Source organism: Drosophila obscura, unplaced genomic scaffold (genome assembly GCF_018151105.1).
Source record: "Drosophila obscura isolate BZ-5 IFL unplaced genomic scaffold, ASM1815110v1 contig_16, whole genome shotgun sequence".
In the NCBI taxonomy this organism is placed as follows: domain Eukaryota; kingdom Metazoa; phylum Arthropoda; class Insecta; order Diptera; family Drosophilidae; genus Drosophila; species Drosophila obscura.
Genome location: NW_024542746.1, coordinates 22164 through 38639, shown reverse-complemented (window position 1 = coordinate 38639; position 16476 = coordinate 22164). Strand labels below are relative to the sequence as shown.

General features: G+C 44.5%; 1 protein-coding gene across 1 annotated transcript; it reads right to left on the bottom strand.

Moving 5' to 3' along the window:
* Positions 1–10904: 10904 nt before the first annotated feature.
* On the bottom strand, positions 10905–11495 carry LOC121403867. The gene has a single exon (XM_041591887.1). The coding sequence runs from the start codon at positions 11493–11495 to the stop codon at positions 10905–10907; it is 591 nt and encodes a 196-aa protein (XP_041447821.1).
* Positions 11496–16476: the final 4981 nt, after the last annotated feature.

Genomic DNA, 16476 nt, shown 5'->3' with positions numbered 1-16476 from the left:
CTCGTTCCAAAGCCACGTGAATCCGAGCAAGAGCACGTGTGATCTCTGTTCCAAGGAGAACGGTTATGTCCTCTGTTTTGAGGAGATGCTGGTTTGCACCCCACTTCGGCCCCTTTTATAATTTATAAACATTAAAAACCAAAAAAAGAGCCTTTTGACTGCTTGTACTGTGCTTTTACTTCTCGAACTTTTTATATAAACCTATCGATAGATTAGTTTTGAAATTTACAATGATATTTAAAAATAATAGTGTGTGACTTCAATGTCGTGATTTTAAGAGGTAGAGATCTAATATATTCAGATGGCGTTCTGCTGCGAACATGCTCCCCCCGTTGGAAGATACAAGCTTTCAACCGATGTGGTCTCGATTGGCAGAACGTCGATTTTGGCAATGGCTCTCTTGACCAGACCATTTTGTGTACGAATAATTGCTATTCTCACAATGCTGTCGTCACCAGTGATGACGCTGTCGACTCGACCAAGCGGCCACCTGAGCGGTGGTGCATTGTCCTCCTTGAGCAGCACGATGCCATTTCCCGCGCTCTTGGAGCAACGACAAATACGATGTACTCCACTTCTTCCAAAATGATTGCTGCATGTGACATATTCGCTGCCAACGGCTGAGGCGACCTATGCTTAGGTGCGTTATGTCTGGCTCGTCAATAGTGGCATTGGCTTTGCCCCAGATGAAGTGTCCAGGCGTGAGTATCTCCAAATCATTCGGGTTTTCTGTAATAGAGCAAAGCGGTCTTGAATTAAGCATTGCGGATATTTGACAGATGAGAGTTCGGAATTCGTTGAATGAGAGAAGAGAATTTCCAACGACGCGGTAAAAGTGATATTTTGCTGACTTAACAGCAGCCTCCAACAATCCTCCAAAATGTGGCGAACGGGGCGGTATGAATTTCCAGTTGACTCCCAGTGCTATGCAATTGCAAACAATTTCATTGCGCTGTGCATCGCTTATAAACAGGTCGCGCAGTTCCTTCAGCTCATTTCGAGCACCCACGAAATTTGTGGCGTTGTCTGTCCATATTGTATGCGGTTTCCCTCGAAGGCTGATGAATCTCTTCAAGGCAGCGATAAACGATGACGTGGACAGGTCCTCTACCAACTCTAAGTGCGTTGCTTTCGCTGCAAAGCATATAAAAATTGAGATGTAGCACTTCGTTGGTGAGCGATTCCTGACCTCTGATTTTACGTAGAAAGGACCGCAAAAGTCGATGCCAGTTACGTGAAACGTCGGACTTGGCTGCACACGCTCAGCTGGTAGCGGGGCCATGACTTGCTCCAGAAGTTTAGGTCGCATTCGAAAGCAGCGAACGCACTTCTTGATGATGTTCGAGACAGCCTTGAGACCTCCGATGTGCCAGTATCGCTGGCGGAGTGTTGCTAGAAGGAATTGCGGACCAGCATGAAGAAATTCCAAATGATAATGTGTGATTATAGCTGCTGTAACCGGGTGGCGTTTAGGCAACAATAACGGATGCTTTGCTTCAGATTGCAAGTCTGAGTTCTGAAGGCGCCCGCCGATGCGCAAGAGTCCCTCAGCGTCCAACAGTGGGCACAAAGAACGAAGTTTGCTTCTTGTTGGAAGCGGCTTTTCTAAGCTATTCCTCTGCGAAGTGCGTAAGTTGAATGTTTTTTATAAGTAAATGCGTTCCGCACTTGATCACATTTGGAGTGAGTGGGCCTTTTGAATTCGTTGAATCAGATCTTTTTAGTGCTATAAATCGATATACGTATGCGAACGTACGCTGTAACTTGGCAAATGTGTTGTTGAATTTACAAGATGTCGATAGGTCCGTCTTCGTTGATAGTACCAGCGCTTTCTGGCGTCGCTCTGGAAGCTCAAAGGGATAGGCGACGTTTTGCGGCCTGTATGAATGGGGGCCCATTATGCCATAGCTGTGAGTCCATAAGTTCCAGAGGTGTGCATCCACGTGATAAAATGTCCGCAGCGTTCAGCTGAGAGGGTACATGACGCCAGGTCATGCCCCCGGTTCGCTCCTGTATTTGTGATACCCTGTTGGATACAAAGACGTTAAACTTTGAAGGTGATTCACGAATCCATGCAAGTGCTACTGTTGAATCGGTCCAGCAATAATATTTGCATTCGAACTGAATGCACTTCGCGATGTTTCCAATGAGCTCTGATAATAAAAGTGCGGCTGCCAGTTCAAGCTTTGGGATTGTCAGCGTCTTTAACGGGGCGACCCTTGATTTAGAGCATAGCAAATGTGATGAAAATACCCCTTGCATTTCGGATCTGACAAATACGCAAGCACCATAAGCTGCTGACAAATGAGAGCTGCGATATGAGTTTGATCCATTCGGAGTGCAGCGACTGCGACAGGCATTCGTCCCAATTGACCTTTTCCTTCCACAGTGCTTGGAGAAATACCTTTAACCTGGTAACGATGGGAGCGATCAATCCGAGCGGATCGTAAAATCTAGCTATCATTTATAATATGCTCCGCTTTGTGACTGATCCTTGAGGTACGATTTCAGCAAAGTTGAAAAGCAGGCTATCAGAGCTAGGGCTCCAAGCTAAACCAAGCGCCTTTGCAATGTTGGTGCCATCCTTGAACTCCATTAGCTTCTCACAATCAGATTCGATTTCTCCTTTTAATGAATCAGGCTCGTTTGAGCACCACTTTCTGATTGGAAAGTGACCTTTTGCCAGTAGCAGTTTTACTTGCTGTCGGATCTGAATGGCTTCTTCTATTGAGTCCCCTCCAGAGATTAAATCGTCTACATAGAAGTCGCGACAAACTATTTTTGCAGCTAGTGGAAAGGTAGGCTCTTCGTCGTGGGCCAGCTGCTGCATCGCTGGAATTGCTAGAAACGCAGCGGGTTTGGTTCCATACGTTACTGTATATAAGGTGTACGTCCTTATACTTTCATTTTGATGATCACGCCATAAGATGCATTGCAGGAATTTGTCTGGATGCATTATTCGGACGCAGCGGTACATCTTACAGATGTACCACCGCACATGGCAACCTTTAAGAATCGAAACTTAATTAAAATGTTAATTAATTTGGGTTGAATTGCTGGGCCTGTATGCAAGAGATCATTCAGAGATGCGCCTGATGTGGATTTGGCTGATCCATCAAAAACGACGCGTAATTTGGTGGTTGAGCTATCTGGCTTTTCTACGCAGTGGTGGGGTAAATAGAATTGTGGGACAAGCTGCTGCTTGGACGCCAAAGACATGTGGCCCAAGTCGATGTATTCGCGCATGAATGCAGAATAGCTCTCCTTCAACTGGTGATTTTTGGCCAATTTGTTTTCCAGCGACTTGAAACGTCGTAGAGCACGTTGATATGAGTCTCCTAGCCTAGTCTCTATTCTCTGAGATTTGAAAAACTTTGGATCCGCGAGCGAGATGTTTTTGGGGATATTCCACCCAGAGATGTCTAATCCAAAATGGGGTTGATAATCCGTTATAGTGCGAGTAACGACTGCTGAAAATGATGTGCTGAAGCTCCTATCACTTGATAGGCTTCCAACCGTCATCATATATGCCAAGAGCCACTCAGGTGTATTCATACCCTGTCGTGCATTACTTGATTCTGGATCTCAGCTCAACTTTATCACTGCTCGTCTAGTTAAGCACCTCCAACTCAAAACTCATCATGTTGCCGTATCAATATCTGGTATAGGTGAATCAACCCTATCTTCTAACATGTCCACTGACATCTCAGCGCAGTCAAGTGATAGGAGCTTCAGCACATCATTTTCAGCAGTCGTTACTCGCACTATAACGGATTATCAACCCCATTTTGGATTAGACATCTCTGGGTGGAATATCCCCAAAAACATCTCGCTCGCGGATCCAAAGTTTTTCAAATCTCAGAGAATAGAGACTAGGCTAGGAGACTCATACCAACGTGCTCTACGACGTTTCAAGTCGCTGGAAAACAAATTGGCCAAAAGCACCACGTAGTCTGCAGGCTGGGCATTCGTGGCTTCAGGTGTGAATTCAAGCGTAGTGCTGACGAGAGTTGAAGATGATGGATTACCTGTAGACGATGCGTGAGTCTGGATCGTGGTTGCAGACTGCAAGCTTGGTGTACACAAGGCAGATGATTGAGTTGTGGTGGGGCTCATGTGCAGCAACGAATGATGTTTTTGTTGACAGTGCCTGCAGTGACCTGAGCGACATTGCTGCAAGCCATGGCCTTTGCGCAAGCAGTTTAGGCAAAGATGCAATCGCTTAGCCTCTTTGTGGCGCAAACTTGGGGACAGATTCAAAAACAACGGGCATTTTGCAAGAAAATGCTCTTTTGAGTCGCAAAAATTACAAATTTGCTGGTAATTGTTAGATGAAGATGCAATGAATGTGTTACGGTTCGACTTTTGTAGATTTCTGGTGGCTAGGTGTAGGTACCGTAGCGCCTTTCAAGTTTTCCGTCATGCGGCATCTCTTTTCTAAGAACGCCGACATATCCGTCCACCTGGGTAGCTTCTCCGTTGCAAGCGCCTCCTGCCACTTTTCCTGGGTGTGCTGATCGAGCTTGTGCGATATTGTGTGTATAAGTAATCCATCAGCCAGCTCCTCAGTTGTTGACATGGTGCTAAGCGCCCGAAGATGAGAGTTAATTTTGTCACTCAATTCACGCAACGCCTCTGCTGATCCCTTTTCAACACCTGACAGCCCGATTATAGCTCGCACGTGGCCCTGAAAGTGTAGCAACTTATTATCAAAACGCTTTATGAGTAACTCCAACGCCTTGTCGTAATTTACGTCGACAGGCTCTAACGATTTGATTGTGTTGAGAGCAGCACCATCTAAACACGCACGTAAATGCTGAAATTTCTCAATCTTACTCAGGTCCTCATTGCTGCCTATGACAGTCTTGTACATGGCGTAAAAATCCGGCCAATCCTCGTAGGAGCCGCTGAACCTGGGCAGCTGCAATTCCGGCAGGCGAGACTTACGGTTGAACGAGTGAGCAAGTGTGTGCGTACTTTCAGCAAAGCGTGGTATAGTTGTTGAGTTGGCGTCCGTCATATGTCCCTTAGTGAGTACATCCAGTTGACGAGCGAGAGTGGCTTTGATCTTCCAGTAAACCTTTTCGAAGTCTGAGCGGGAGTCCGTTGAAAGCTCGAGCAAATCTAATTTTTCTAGCCTTGACTGGCTGATTTCAAACTCGGCCTTCATGCTCTCCACAGATTCTATTCGCACCATTAAGTCCGCCTCGTCAAAGCTGATCATCTCACCGGCGCTGAAGAATTCGTTCATTGCTAATAGTTGACGTTGAACAGAAGCGCGTTTGGCTTTGCAAAAGTCTTTTTCACTTGTCGAATTTTCCATTCTGTTGTTGGCGAGGTTATGTTAGGTTGGTACGTTTTGTTGAGTGCTCGATGTACTCCGGCCTGTCACCAAACTCCACTTATGGAGGAGAGCTTTGCCCTTGACCACTGCGAATGTCACAGAGTGGGCAGTGCGAGAATGCGATTACCGTTTTTATGCGTGCAGCGGCTTGTGTATGTGTATGTATTGCGAGATCGATTGTAGCGGCACTTGCATTCACATATGTATGTATGTAAGTATGTAGGTATCGGCTCGACGGCTTCTTTTCTAAGCAAACGGTTATGCTTGGCACTGATATGCACCAAACAGCTTGTGTAGAAAATTCGAAACTATTTTTGTTTGTTTGTTTGATGCCTTTACTTAGGCTTGAGACGCGGGAATTAGCAGTACAGACCAGAGCTGTGGGCGGCGATAAAGGGCGATCATGGCTAAACCGTGCGAAACGAAGTTCAATTTACGAGTGCTTTATTTCCACGCATCGCTTGTCGGCTATGCTGCGGGCGTGTAGTTACATGTTTCTTGGATTTACAGTGGCGGGACTTCATGCCGTAACCTTACGAACTACATTACATTTCATACATAACTTCATTGCTTTCTACTTATTGACTATTATTCTATGGTGTAACGACATTACGGCCGCCTTGAACGACCGCACGTCGGGCTTCAACGTATCGGCAAAAGTGCCAGCTTATGGATTGGGCGTCTAATCACGCCCCCTCCTGTTCGCACCTCTGCCACCCTGACCTTGCCGTCTGCTCCCACGACGACGCTGGTGACCCTGCCGGTGATCCACTGCTGCGGCGGCGTATGGTCGTTGTGGACCACCACCATGGCGCCGACCTCGATGTTGGCCTCTGGGGTTTGCCATTTGCTGCGTCCCTGCAGGTTGTGGACGTAGTCCTTCGACCAAGCCTGCCAGAACCGTCGTTTGAGCTCGGAGAGTAGTTGCCACCTCTTGGTAAAGGTGGTACCGCTGCTCCGTCCGTCTGGCTCGCACCCTTGCGGCAGCGAACGAAGGGGCTGGCCGATCAAAAAGTGGCCTGGCGTAAGCACCTCTCCGTCGTTTGGATCCGTACTGGCTGGAGTGAGCGGCCTGGAGTTCATGATGGCCTCGGCCTCGGCCAACACGGTCCTCACCTCGCTCTCGGTGAGCGCGGCGTCCGCGACCTGTCGCACGATCAGGAGCTTTGCCGACTTGACGGCCGCCTCCCATAAACCGCCGAAGTGCGGTGCTCGCGGGGGGATGAACTTCCACTCCATCCTTGCTCCGCCGCGAACGTCCTCAGGCTGGACTGCTGCTCCTCGAACGCTTCCTGAAGCCTCTGCAGCTCGTTCCGGGCTCCGACGAAATTTGTCCCGTTATCGGAATACATCCTCAGCGGAACGCCACGTCTTGCGATGAAGCTTTTTAGAGATAAAAGAAAACAATTAGTCGACAGGTCTGGGACAAGCTCTAAATGGACGGCCTTCGAAGCGAAACACACAAATACCGCGATGTACATTTTGAGCGGCTGACGACCTCGAATCCGAATCGAGACGTTGATGGGACCACAAAAGTCTACCCCGCAAATCAGGAACGGACGACCTTCCCTAAACCTGTCTGCTGGAAGATTCCCCATAATCTGACCCATCAATTTAGGTTTGTATCCAAAACAGTGGATGCATCTCCTCACTATGCGAGTGCATTCTCGACGTGCATTTACTAGCCAAATCTCTTGTCTCAGCAAACTTACTAATGTCTTTGCATTGGCGTGACAATTTTTAAAATGCAGGTTCCTTAAATAGAGTTCGACGAATTGACTCTTGGCGGGAAGTAGAACCGGAAACTTAGCCTCTATTGGCACTGGAGCATGCAACAGCCTTCCTCCGACCCTGATAAGTGTAAACGATCGCCCCTCCTCTGATCTTTTTTGGATAAAAGGGGCCATCATCTGCAGGCTCGGCTGCAGCGTATGCCCTTGCTTCAGCTTCTTAAACTCTTCAGAGTAGACGCTTCGCTGAACCAGCTCCATCAATTTTAGAGGCGATTGCTGCAACTCCTTTGCAGTTAGCTCCCTGTAACGTTCCTTGTTCTTTCCGATATTAGCAAATCGGTATACATACGCAAAAACTCGAACTAATTTGGGGTACGACGAAAAACGAGAAAATATTTCATTTGAAAACGAGTTCGCAACGCCAATTAGAACCTGTGCGGACCGTTTCGCCTCGGAGTTCTTCACATCATCTGGGATGTTAAAATGCGGGTTCTCTGGCCAACAATGCTCAGGCTCACATAAAAATTTCGGACCTTCTAGCCATATGGACTCCAGGAGCTCAGGCACTTCGCATCCGCGAGACGCCAAGTCCGCTGGATTAGACAGCGATGGGACATGACGCCACGTAATGCCCTGACATAGCTCCTGAATCATGGCTACTCTATTTGAGACAAATACTGCAAGTGACGACGGTTGGGTTTTAATCCAATGTAGCGTTATTTCTGAATCCGTCCAGAAAAATACGCTCTCGATTCGACACTTTTCCAAAACTTGCTTTACGTAGGCCCAAAATTGCGCCAATAACGCTGCGGCGCACAATTCCAGCCTCGGGATGGTCTTTGTTTTTAGGGGAGCTACTCTTGCTTTCCCAGCGATCAATCGAACGTACGTTTGACCTTCAAAAAGCGCTCGCACATAAATGCAGCACCCTTACGCTTGACTAGACGCGTCCGCGAAGCCATGCACTTGAATCGACGAGCACCCACTAGCCATAACGTACCGAGGCACGGCTATTTTCTCAAGACCACACAAGTTTAGCTTTAGCCTCTCCCAGCTTGTATGCAGTGACATTGGGATGGCTTCATCCCAATCCAGCTGAAGCTGCCACAGCTTCTGGAGGAAAATTTTCGCTGTTATGCTGATTGGACTAAGTAGCCCAAGCGGATCAAACAGTCGAGCACTAATTGACAGAATGGTGCGCTTAGTCGGATTCAAGTTTGTGAAGCTATCTTCCAAGTGATACCGGAACGTATCTGTTCTTGGACTCCACCTCATCCCCAATGTTTTGGTCGAATCGGCATCATTGAATGATAGGGATTTTTCCTCATTGTTTCCATCCATTAGTTCTGGATGGTTCGAAAACCATTTCGAAAGCTGAAACCCTCCGGAGCCAAGAATCTCAGACACCTGATCGCAAATCGACTTCAGCGTGTCTACGTCATCGGCTCCTGTCAGCATGTCGTCTACATAAAAATCACTGCAGATCACCTCAGAACCCTTCTTGTGGGTGTCTCTGTGGCGTACACCGGCCTCAGGACGCACTGGTGTGGTATAAAATAATGTGGTCCTGGCGGAATCGCGTTGTCTGTCGGAGACATATGGCCGAGCTCGATATATTCTTTCATGAAACTGAGATACATGTCTCTCAGCTCACTCTCTCTTAACGTTCGTCGCTCTAACGATAAGAAACGACGTTTTGCGACCTCGAAGAACGACCCCAACGATACTGGGTCTGTCTTAAAAGGCAACGGTATTTGCAACCATCCGGTCGGTAAATTGCAGACATTGGCTTTGAAAAACTCTTCGCATGCCAGCTGCTCTGCCGAATTTGTTTGAGCATGTTTTTGCTTCTGGCGTTGCATCTATCTCCCACAGTCTTTCGACCATTTGAGACAGATAGTCTTCTTCCGGTGAGTAGGTTGCGACGCAGCAAGCGGCTTCTCCAGTCAGAAGCTTGCTACACCGACCTGAAGCTACCCAACCTAAAAGGGTCTTTTGCAACAATGGTGCCCCTTCACCCAGTTTTATTTGGCCTGTGCACAACAGATCGAAGAACGAGTCTGCTCCAATCAGCATATCTACCCTTTGAGGTCGATGGAATGCTGGATCTGCCAACTGCACATTCGCAGGAATTTTCCACTGCTTAATGGGCAGACTTCTGTCAGGCTGCTGATTGGTAATGCTGCTAAGAACCCAGAAATCTGCTACGAAACTATGGTTATTTAACCTGGAGTATATTGTCGTCGAGACTTCACTCCTCGACACCGAGCTTGACTTGCCTACAGATGTCACTGTCAGGCAACGGTTGACCCTTGCCAACCTTAGCGATTGCGCTAGACTTTCTGTCATGAAATTGACCTGTGAACCCGAATCCAACAACACTCTTGCTAAGTGAACTTGGCCAAATCTGTCCCGAACTCTTACCACTGCTGTGGCAAGGATGACATGCTCGGGCTCACTGGATGCCTGCTTCACCTGCGCAGGATGGGACGATGCTTGTACTCCTATTGCCTGACTTTCTGAATCTGCGCTCTGAGCTGCGTATCTATGCAAGAGGGTGTGATGCCTCTGTGAACAAACTCTGCACTTAGAGGATGTGCACTGAGATACCCTATGTCCAGATTGGAGGCAATTAATGCATAATTGCTTGCATTTTGCGAACTCGAAACGCTCCAAGACGGGTATTGCCCCAAATCCCTGGCAGTTTCCGATCGAATGGTTGGCGCACAATATACACACTTGGGGTCGATCGACTTTTCGGCCCTCGCGCAAGAAAATGACGATCTGCTGGTTTTCTTGCTGGTCGACGGCATGTCAAACTTTGGTTTGCCTCTCGCTTTGGATGACTCCTCTGCTGAAAGGTGTTGGTACCGGCGGTTCAACATTTTTGCACAATCCGACCAGCAAGGGAGCTCATCGTAGTTCAGCTGCTCCTCATACTTTGTTTTTGTGTATGGGTTAGGGATGGGTATCGTCAAGCAAATATCGATATTGACCTAAATCAAAATATCACATAGAATATCATATCGAAGATATGATATCGTAATGAATATCGCCATATCGCCTTGAATATCGATAAAATCGATATTATCGAGCTATATATTTTTATAGTTTTAATAGTATTTATTTACAATGTTTTTATAAGTATATATATATATACTTATATATAAAATATAAGTATTAGACTGAGGTCGAAAGTTAAATCCAAAAACAAATTTATTACAACAAAATCAAAAATATAATATTCTTCAAGAAAAAATAACTAAAATATAAGATGAGATCCTTTTTTGTCTTTTTTTACCTATGTATATGCTAACACGTAAAAAGTTAACTCAAATGTTAATTTGTCCAATCCTTCCGTTCCAAACTTTCAATTGTGACAATTTTTCTGGCATTAGACGATTTCAAAGTGTCCGACCAGCAGCAGAAAATAGTCGTTCGCATGGAACTGACGTAGCTACAATGGGTAATACATCAAGTGCAATTTTGTAGAGAGCAGGATATGTATCCTTGTTTGAAGCCCATACTTGTAGGGGATTCGATTTTGGATCTGCCAATGACGACGTTAACTAGTGAGACATTTCATCCCTTTCGTGCATTACTGGAGTTTGCTGCTTATGGAGCTCAGTCACCATTTGCCAAAACGAAGTTTGATTGTCGTCAACGTCCTTGTTTTCTCTTTGTTTGAGACGAGAAAATATGTCGATATATCGTAAGAAATATCGATGTTTTCGGCTAATATCGCTTTGAATATCATATCGTTTTGAACTTAAATATCGCATTTAAGTATCGATATAATATCGATATTGCCATATCGATACCCATCCCTAGTATGGGTCCACCTTGGATAACACGAGATGTATTATCATGGCGTTAGCAACCTCTCGCTCGTCTCCTAACGATAAAAGCGACTCCAGAATGGCTGACACTGTATCTATAGTTGATCGCAATGCAGACGCTGACGGCTTGGTTACGGCAGGAATGTCAAACAACTGGGCAAGTGTCTCAAAGAATATTAAGCACTTGTTGTCGTACACCCTCTTCAAACTTTCTAACGCCTTTGGATAGTTGGCATCTGAAATTTGGAACGCCTTAACGGTTCCCAAGGCTTCATCGGACAAGCACGATATGAGATGGTTGAACTTCTCTATATTGGACAACGACGGGTCGGAATCTACCAAACTTTCAAAAAGACTAATAAACTGTTTGTAATCCGCATGCTTGCCGCTGAACTTCGGCAACTTCAATTTTGGCAAATTGGAGTGGTGGTCTGTGGGTGCTGAATTCATGTATGGTTGAGGGGATCTGTTGGTCGCTGCCGACATGTACAGAGCCTTTGTGATCACACACGTTTCTTCCAACGCCGCCCTATCTGAATTATCTGGGTCTAGTACATCAATCTCGGACTGCAGGGCCATTGCTTTTTCAATATAGGAGTTCCATATTTCCAAACGACATTGGATTTGTAATGGATCCAGCGAAATTGAACCCTCCTCAAATGCTATCCTCATTCGATTTATATCTTCGCTTATCTTCTCCAACCTCACATACAATTTTGTGAGCTTCGTGCTTCCACACATTCCGCTCCCAGTTGCCTTCTCTTCATCATGATCTTTAGACATGTTGATTAAATTACCAACGTTGGCTGTTCCTAACTTCTAAACTTCAAACTTGCTAAGCGAAGGCGACGATAACCTGAGGAAATGCACTGCGTTCAATGAGAACAATGTTTGACAGTACGGCAAAAGTATTCAAGTACCCACGTATAAACGTATTAGGTTCGATGCGACAACGACTGCAACAGTTAGAACAGACAAAAACGCAACAAACGCAACCGAGCTCTGTCACGGCGAACCAAACTCGACCCACGTTCGATCCCCTACGAAACGGACGTTGGAGTTCCAATGCGCGCAACGCTAAGCTAAGCGTACGCAACCAACACCAAGTTTGGCTCGACACACTGAGCTCGAACCAAGTTCGAACCAATAAGCAAACGCAATTCTAATGCGCGCAACGCACTCGACTCCCGAAATTAGAACAGCGTTCGACCCGAAAACTAAGTGGCGAACGATGTTTAATTGAGTGGCGCAATATAAGAGCGGATGATCAGCTCTCTGGCGCATACGACAAGCTCGGCGACACCAGCTAGAAAATTAGATGTCAAAGCGCACACAAATACCTAAATTAGAACAGCGTTCGACCCAAAAACGAAGTGGCGAACGATGTTTCAATTGATTGGCACAATATAAGAGCGGATGATCAGCTCTCTTCACAAACGACAAGCTGGGCGACACCAGTTAGAGAGTTGGATAACCACGAAGCTGCGGGAGCAAAGTTACGACGAGGGTACTGCACGAACGTAAACTTAAGAGAACCGTATGCTGTACATTAAAGAGCGCGAAAATTAGTTTACCGCTGCAAGGGTCAATGTTTTCTCAGCGAACGAAACGAAATGCGAAATAATGCTACCAAATGCGAAATGAGCGGTAAACTATGTCGTTGGCGCCTTCTAATACTCTTCCCGAACTACCCAGCTATCACGAATAGTTAAACGGTAGGTGAATGTATGTACAATACTGTTCAATGCCAAGCCAATAGGTATTAAACGCTATTATTTTAGCCGCTATTGCTTTGGCATTGTTACCTGGTCGTAGGATGAATCCACTTCCCTGGGCGTTGGCAACTCAATGTCTATGTTCTGCTTCGGTTGTAGGTGTGGATGGCGGTCTCCAATGTGGTCTTCCGTGGATTCCGTGATCTTCCTTCTGGATTGTCGATTGTTGGCTCGGCGGTTTTTTCGCGGCTTTAACTCGCGAACAGCGTTCTGGTCGAACAACGATTAATTTAAAAACGAAACTAATTCCAAGGTCCCTGTTCGGGCGCCATGTAGAAAATTCGAAACTATTTTTGTTTGTTTGTTTGATGCCTTTACTTAGGCTTGAGACGCGGGAATTAGCAGTACAGACCAGAGCTGTGGGCGGCGATAAAGGGCGATCATGGCTAAACCGTGCGAAACGAAGTTCAATTTACGAGTGCTTTATTCCCACGCTTCGCTTGTCGGCTATGCTGCGGGCGTGTAGTTACATGTTGCTTGGATTTACAGTGGCGGTACTTCATGCCGTAACCTTACGAACTACATTACATTTCATACATAACTTCATTGCTTTCTACTTATTGACTATTATTCTATGGTGTAACGACAGCTTGGTTAATATAGCCGATCTGCTAAATAACGCGATAAGATCGATAGAGAGTAGCGCTCACTCGAGCCCGTGTACGTGTACATTTCGGCCCCTTTTGTAATTTATAAACATTAAAAACCAAAAAAAGATGACTACTTGTACTGTGCTTTTACTTCTCGAACTTTTTATATATACCTATCGATAGATTAGTGGTGAAATTTACAATGACATTTAAAAATAATAGTGTGTGACTTCAATGTCGTGATTTTAAGAGGTAGAGATCTAATATATTCAGATGGCGTTCTGCTGCGAACATCCTCATTTCCTACAAATGACCGTGGATGTTCGCTCCAACTGCATAAAGCAAAAGCAGCTCTGCTTAAATTGCTTCGCAAGAGGCCATCAGCTTCGCGCCTGCTCAAGCTCCCACAATTGCAACACTTGTGGAGGACGACACCACACGCTTCTGCATCGTGGCAATCCACCATCCAGCGAGTTACATTCCACATCCGTACCCAATTCCACATCCGTACCCAATTCCACAGCTTGGCCAGACGTCGATCGACCGGTACAGTCCGCAGACGATTCAAGCTCTTCCGAACCTCATCCTAACGTTCAGACGTATTTCGCCTCCGGCACAAGCTCTGTCCTTCTAGGCACGGCAATTATTAATATTTGCCACCTTGGGAAAAATTTCCGCGCCCGCGCTCTGATCGACTCGGGCTCCGAGGCAAGGTTCATTACGAAACGCCTTTTCAACACGATTCAATTGCCATTCCAACGTATTCAGACACAGATCTCCAGCCTCAATCAGACAGTATCCGCTCATTCCGATAAGCTCTGTCAAGTTTCCATTCGTTCACCAACAAGGCCGGGTTTACGATTAAACGCTTCGGCCTATGTTATCCCGTAATTGGCAAAGAATCTTCCGTTGCATCCTATCTCGCCAAGTTTATTGAAAGATCTGCCGAGTCTTCCATTGTCGGATCCTACATTCTTCGAGAGCTCACCAATCGATGTCCTGATTGTAGCCGATATCGGCTTACAGCCCAACATATGTGGCTCTCTTCTCGGCCAAGAAACCATTTTCGGATGGGTGCTCCCTGGTCCCGTGTCCGATACGGCGAGCCATCAAGTTGCATCCTTTTCTTGTCAAATTTCCAGTGTATTATCTTCCAGGGATAGGGATTTTAAAGAAAAGACATCCGTCATTTCTGATAGCTCAAGTTATGCCTGGGACTTTTAATTACATAAACACTGCAACAGAGTGTTACAGTGTGTTCCCCTTAAGTACACTTGGTACAGTGGGTATTGCCTATGTATGCATACTACATCTCCCTCCTTTTGAAAAATAACGTAATATATGTAGTTATTTTAAAAATGAAAATTAATTCTTATTATTATTATTATGTATTGCTAATTGGAAAAGTGTAGTAAAATTGATAGTATATTTTGCTTTTACCAATATATATATATTTAAGAAATCTTTAAATATTTAATTGAATTATTGAATTTGATTTGATTTGATAAAGTTAAAATTAATACACTCATGAATGGGTAATGTAATATATTTATTTATTTTTTTTTTTTTTAAGAAGTAAAAAATTTTGGCTTATCTTTATGAACTGTTTGTTTTTTTATTTTTCTCATTCGAGATTATTATGTTATCTCTACCATCTATATTTTCTACCTTATAGGGCCCTGCGTATTTAAAGTCTAATTTATGACCTACTTCGTTTTTTAATAAAACCATATCTCCTACTGCTATTTCTAAATCTTTTATTTTCGAGTCATATATAATTTCATTTCTTCTCTTATTCTCCTCGAGCATAGTTCTTGCTCTTTTATAAGCTATTTCTAACCTATATTTACTCTCTTTAGAGTAATCTTCTATGTTATATATAGGTGCTATATTATCTATACTATAAAATTGTGTTGGTATATTTGGTGTTCTACCGAATACCAATTCATATGGACAATAATTATGTGCCATTGATGGTGTAGTGTTGAAGCAGAACACAAAATATTGGAGCCATACGTCCCAATCAGTCTTATCAACCGATATGTATGAACGTATGTACTCATTAAAAGTTCTATGACTTCTTTCTACTGTTCCTACTGTCTGGTGGTGGTGCGCTGTTGACGTTATGTTTTCTATTTTTAGATATTTACATAAGCCGTTAATGATTGAATTTTTATATTCTGTACCCATGTCCGTAATGAACGTCTTCATTGGACCGTACTTCAAAATAAATTTTCCAAAGATAGCTTTTGCTACCGTGTTTGCGCTTTTATTTGTTATTGGGATGGCAACTAGGTATTTTGTTAAGTCACAGATTAAAGTGACTGCATATTCGTTGCCATTTTCTGATCTTGGTAATGGACCTATGGTATCCACTATCACTCTGTCAAAAGCATGTACAGGTGTATCAGTTATTGTTAATGGAGTTTTAGTATGCGTAGTTATTTTCGCTTTTTGGCATTTTGGACATTTTCGTATGTACTTGGTTATATCGCGAGTTAAACCTTTCCAGAAATAATGTCTTTTGACCTTGGCCAAGGTTTTTGTTATGCCTGTATGTCCTCCTTGTATGGGATCGTCACGGTATGTAAACAGTATAGCTTCTTTTTCTTTCTCATTATTTATTTGGGTCACCGGCTTGAGTAGCGCTACTCTTAATGATTTTAGTATCTTATTGCCCATTGTTTTAAAAGATTCTATAGAAATAATTTCAAAGATCTTATCGCTCGGTGCCATCTTGAGTTGGCTGATTTTTAGTATACCGGCTTGTAATTCAAGCCTTTGGAAGAACTGACCTAAATCGAGAATTCCATTGGTGTACATATTGCCAACATCAATTCTTGCTATAACTTTTTTCCCATGTTTTAGCAAACATTTTGAATCTGTTATTCGCAAGGTCACTACCTTTCGTACTTCGTCATTTACAATGACTTCATATACGTTGGGCTGAGAAGCTTTATTTAGAGTTTGCCTAGGCAAATCTAATTTTTCTGTTCCTGCGCAGGAATTTTTCTGTTTACTTTGGTTTCTGGTAGTGACTTTTAGTATTGTTCCTGTTTTTTGTATTTCTTGTAAATCTTTGATGGTTATTCTTGATAACGCATCTGGTACGTAATTGTCTTTACCCTTTAGATATTCTACTGTGAAGTCATATTCTTCTAACTCGAGCCGCATGCGTGTAAGTTTTGAGCTAGG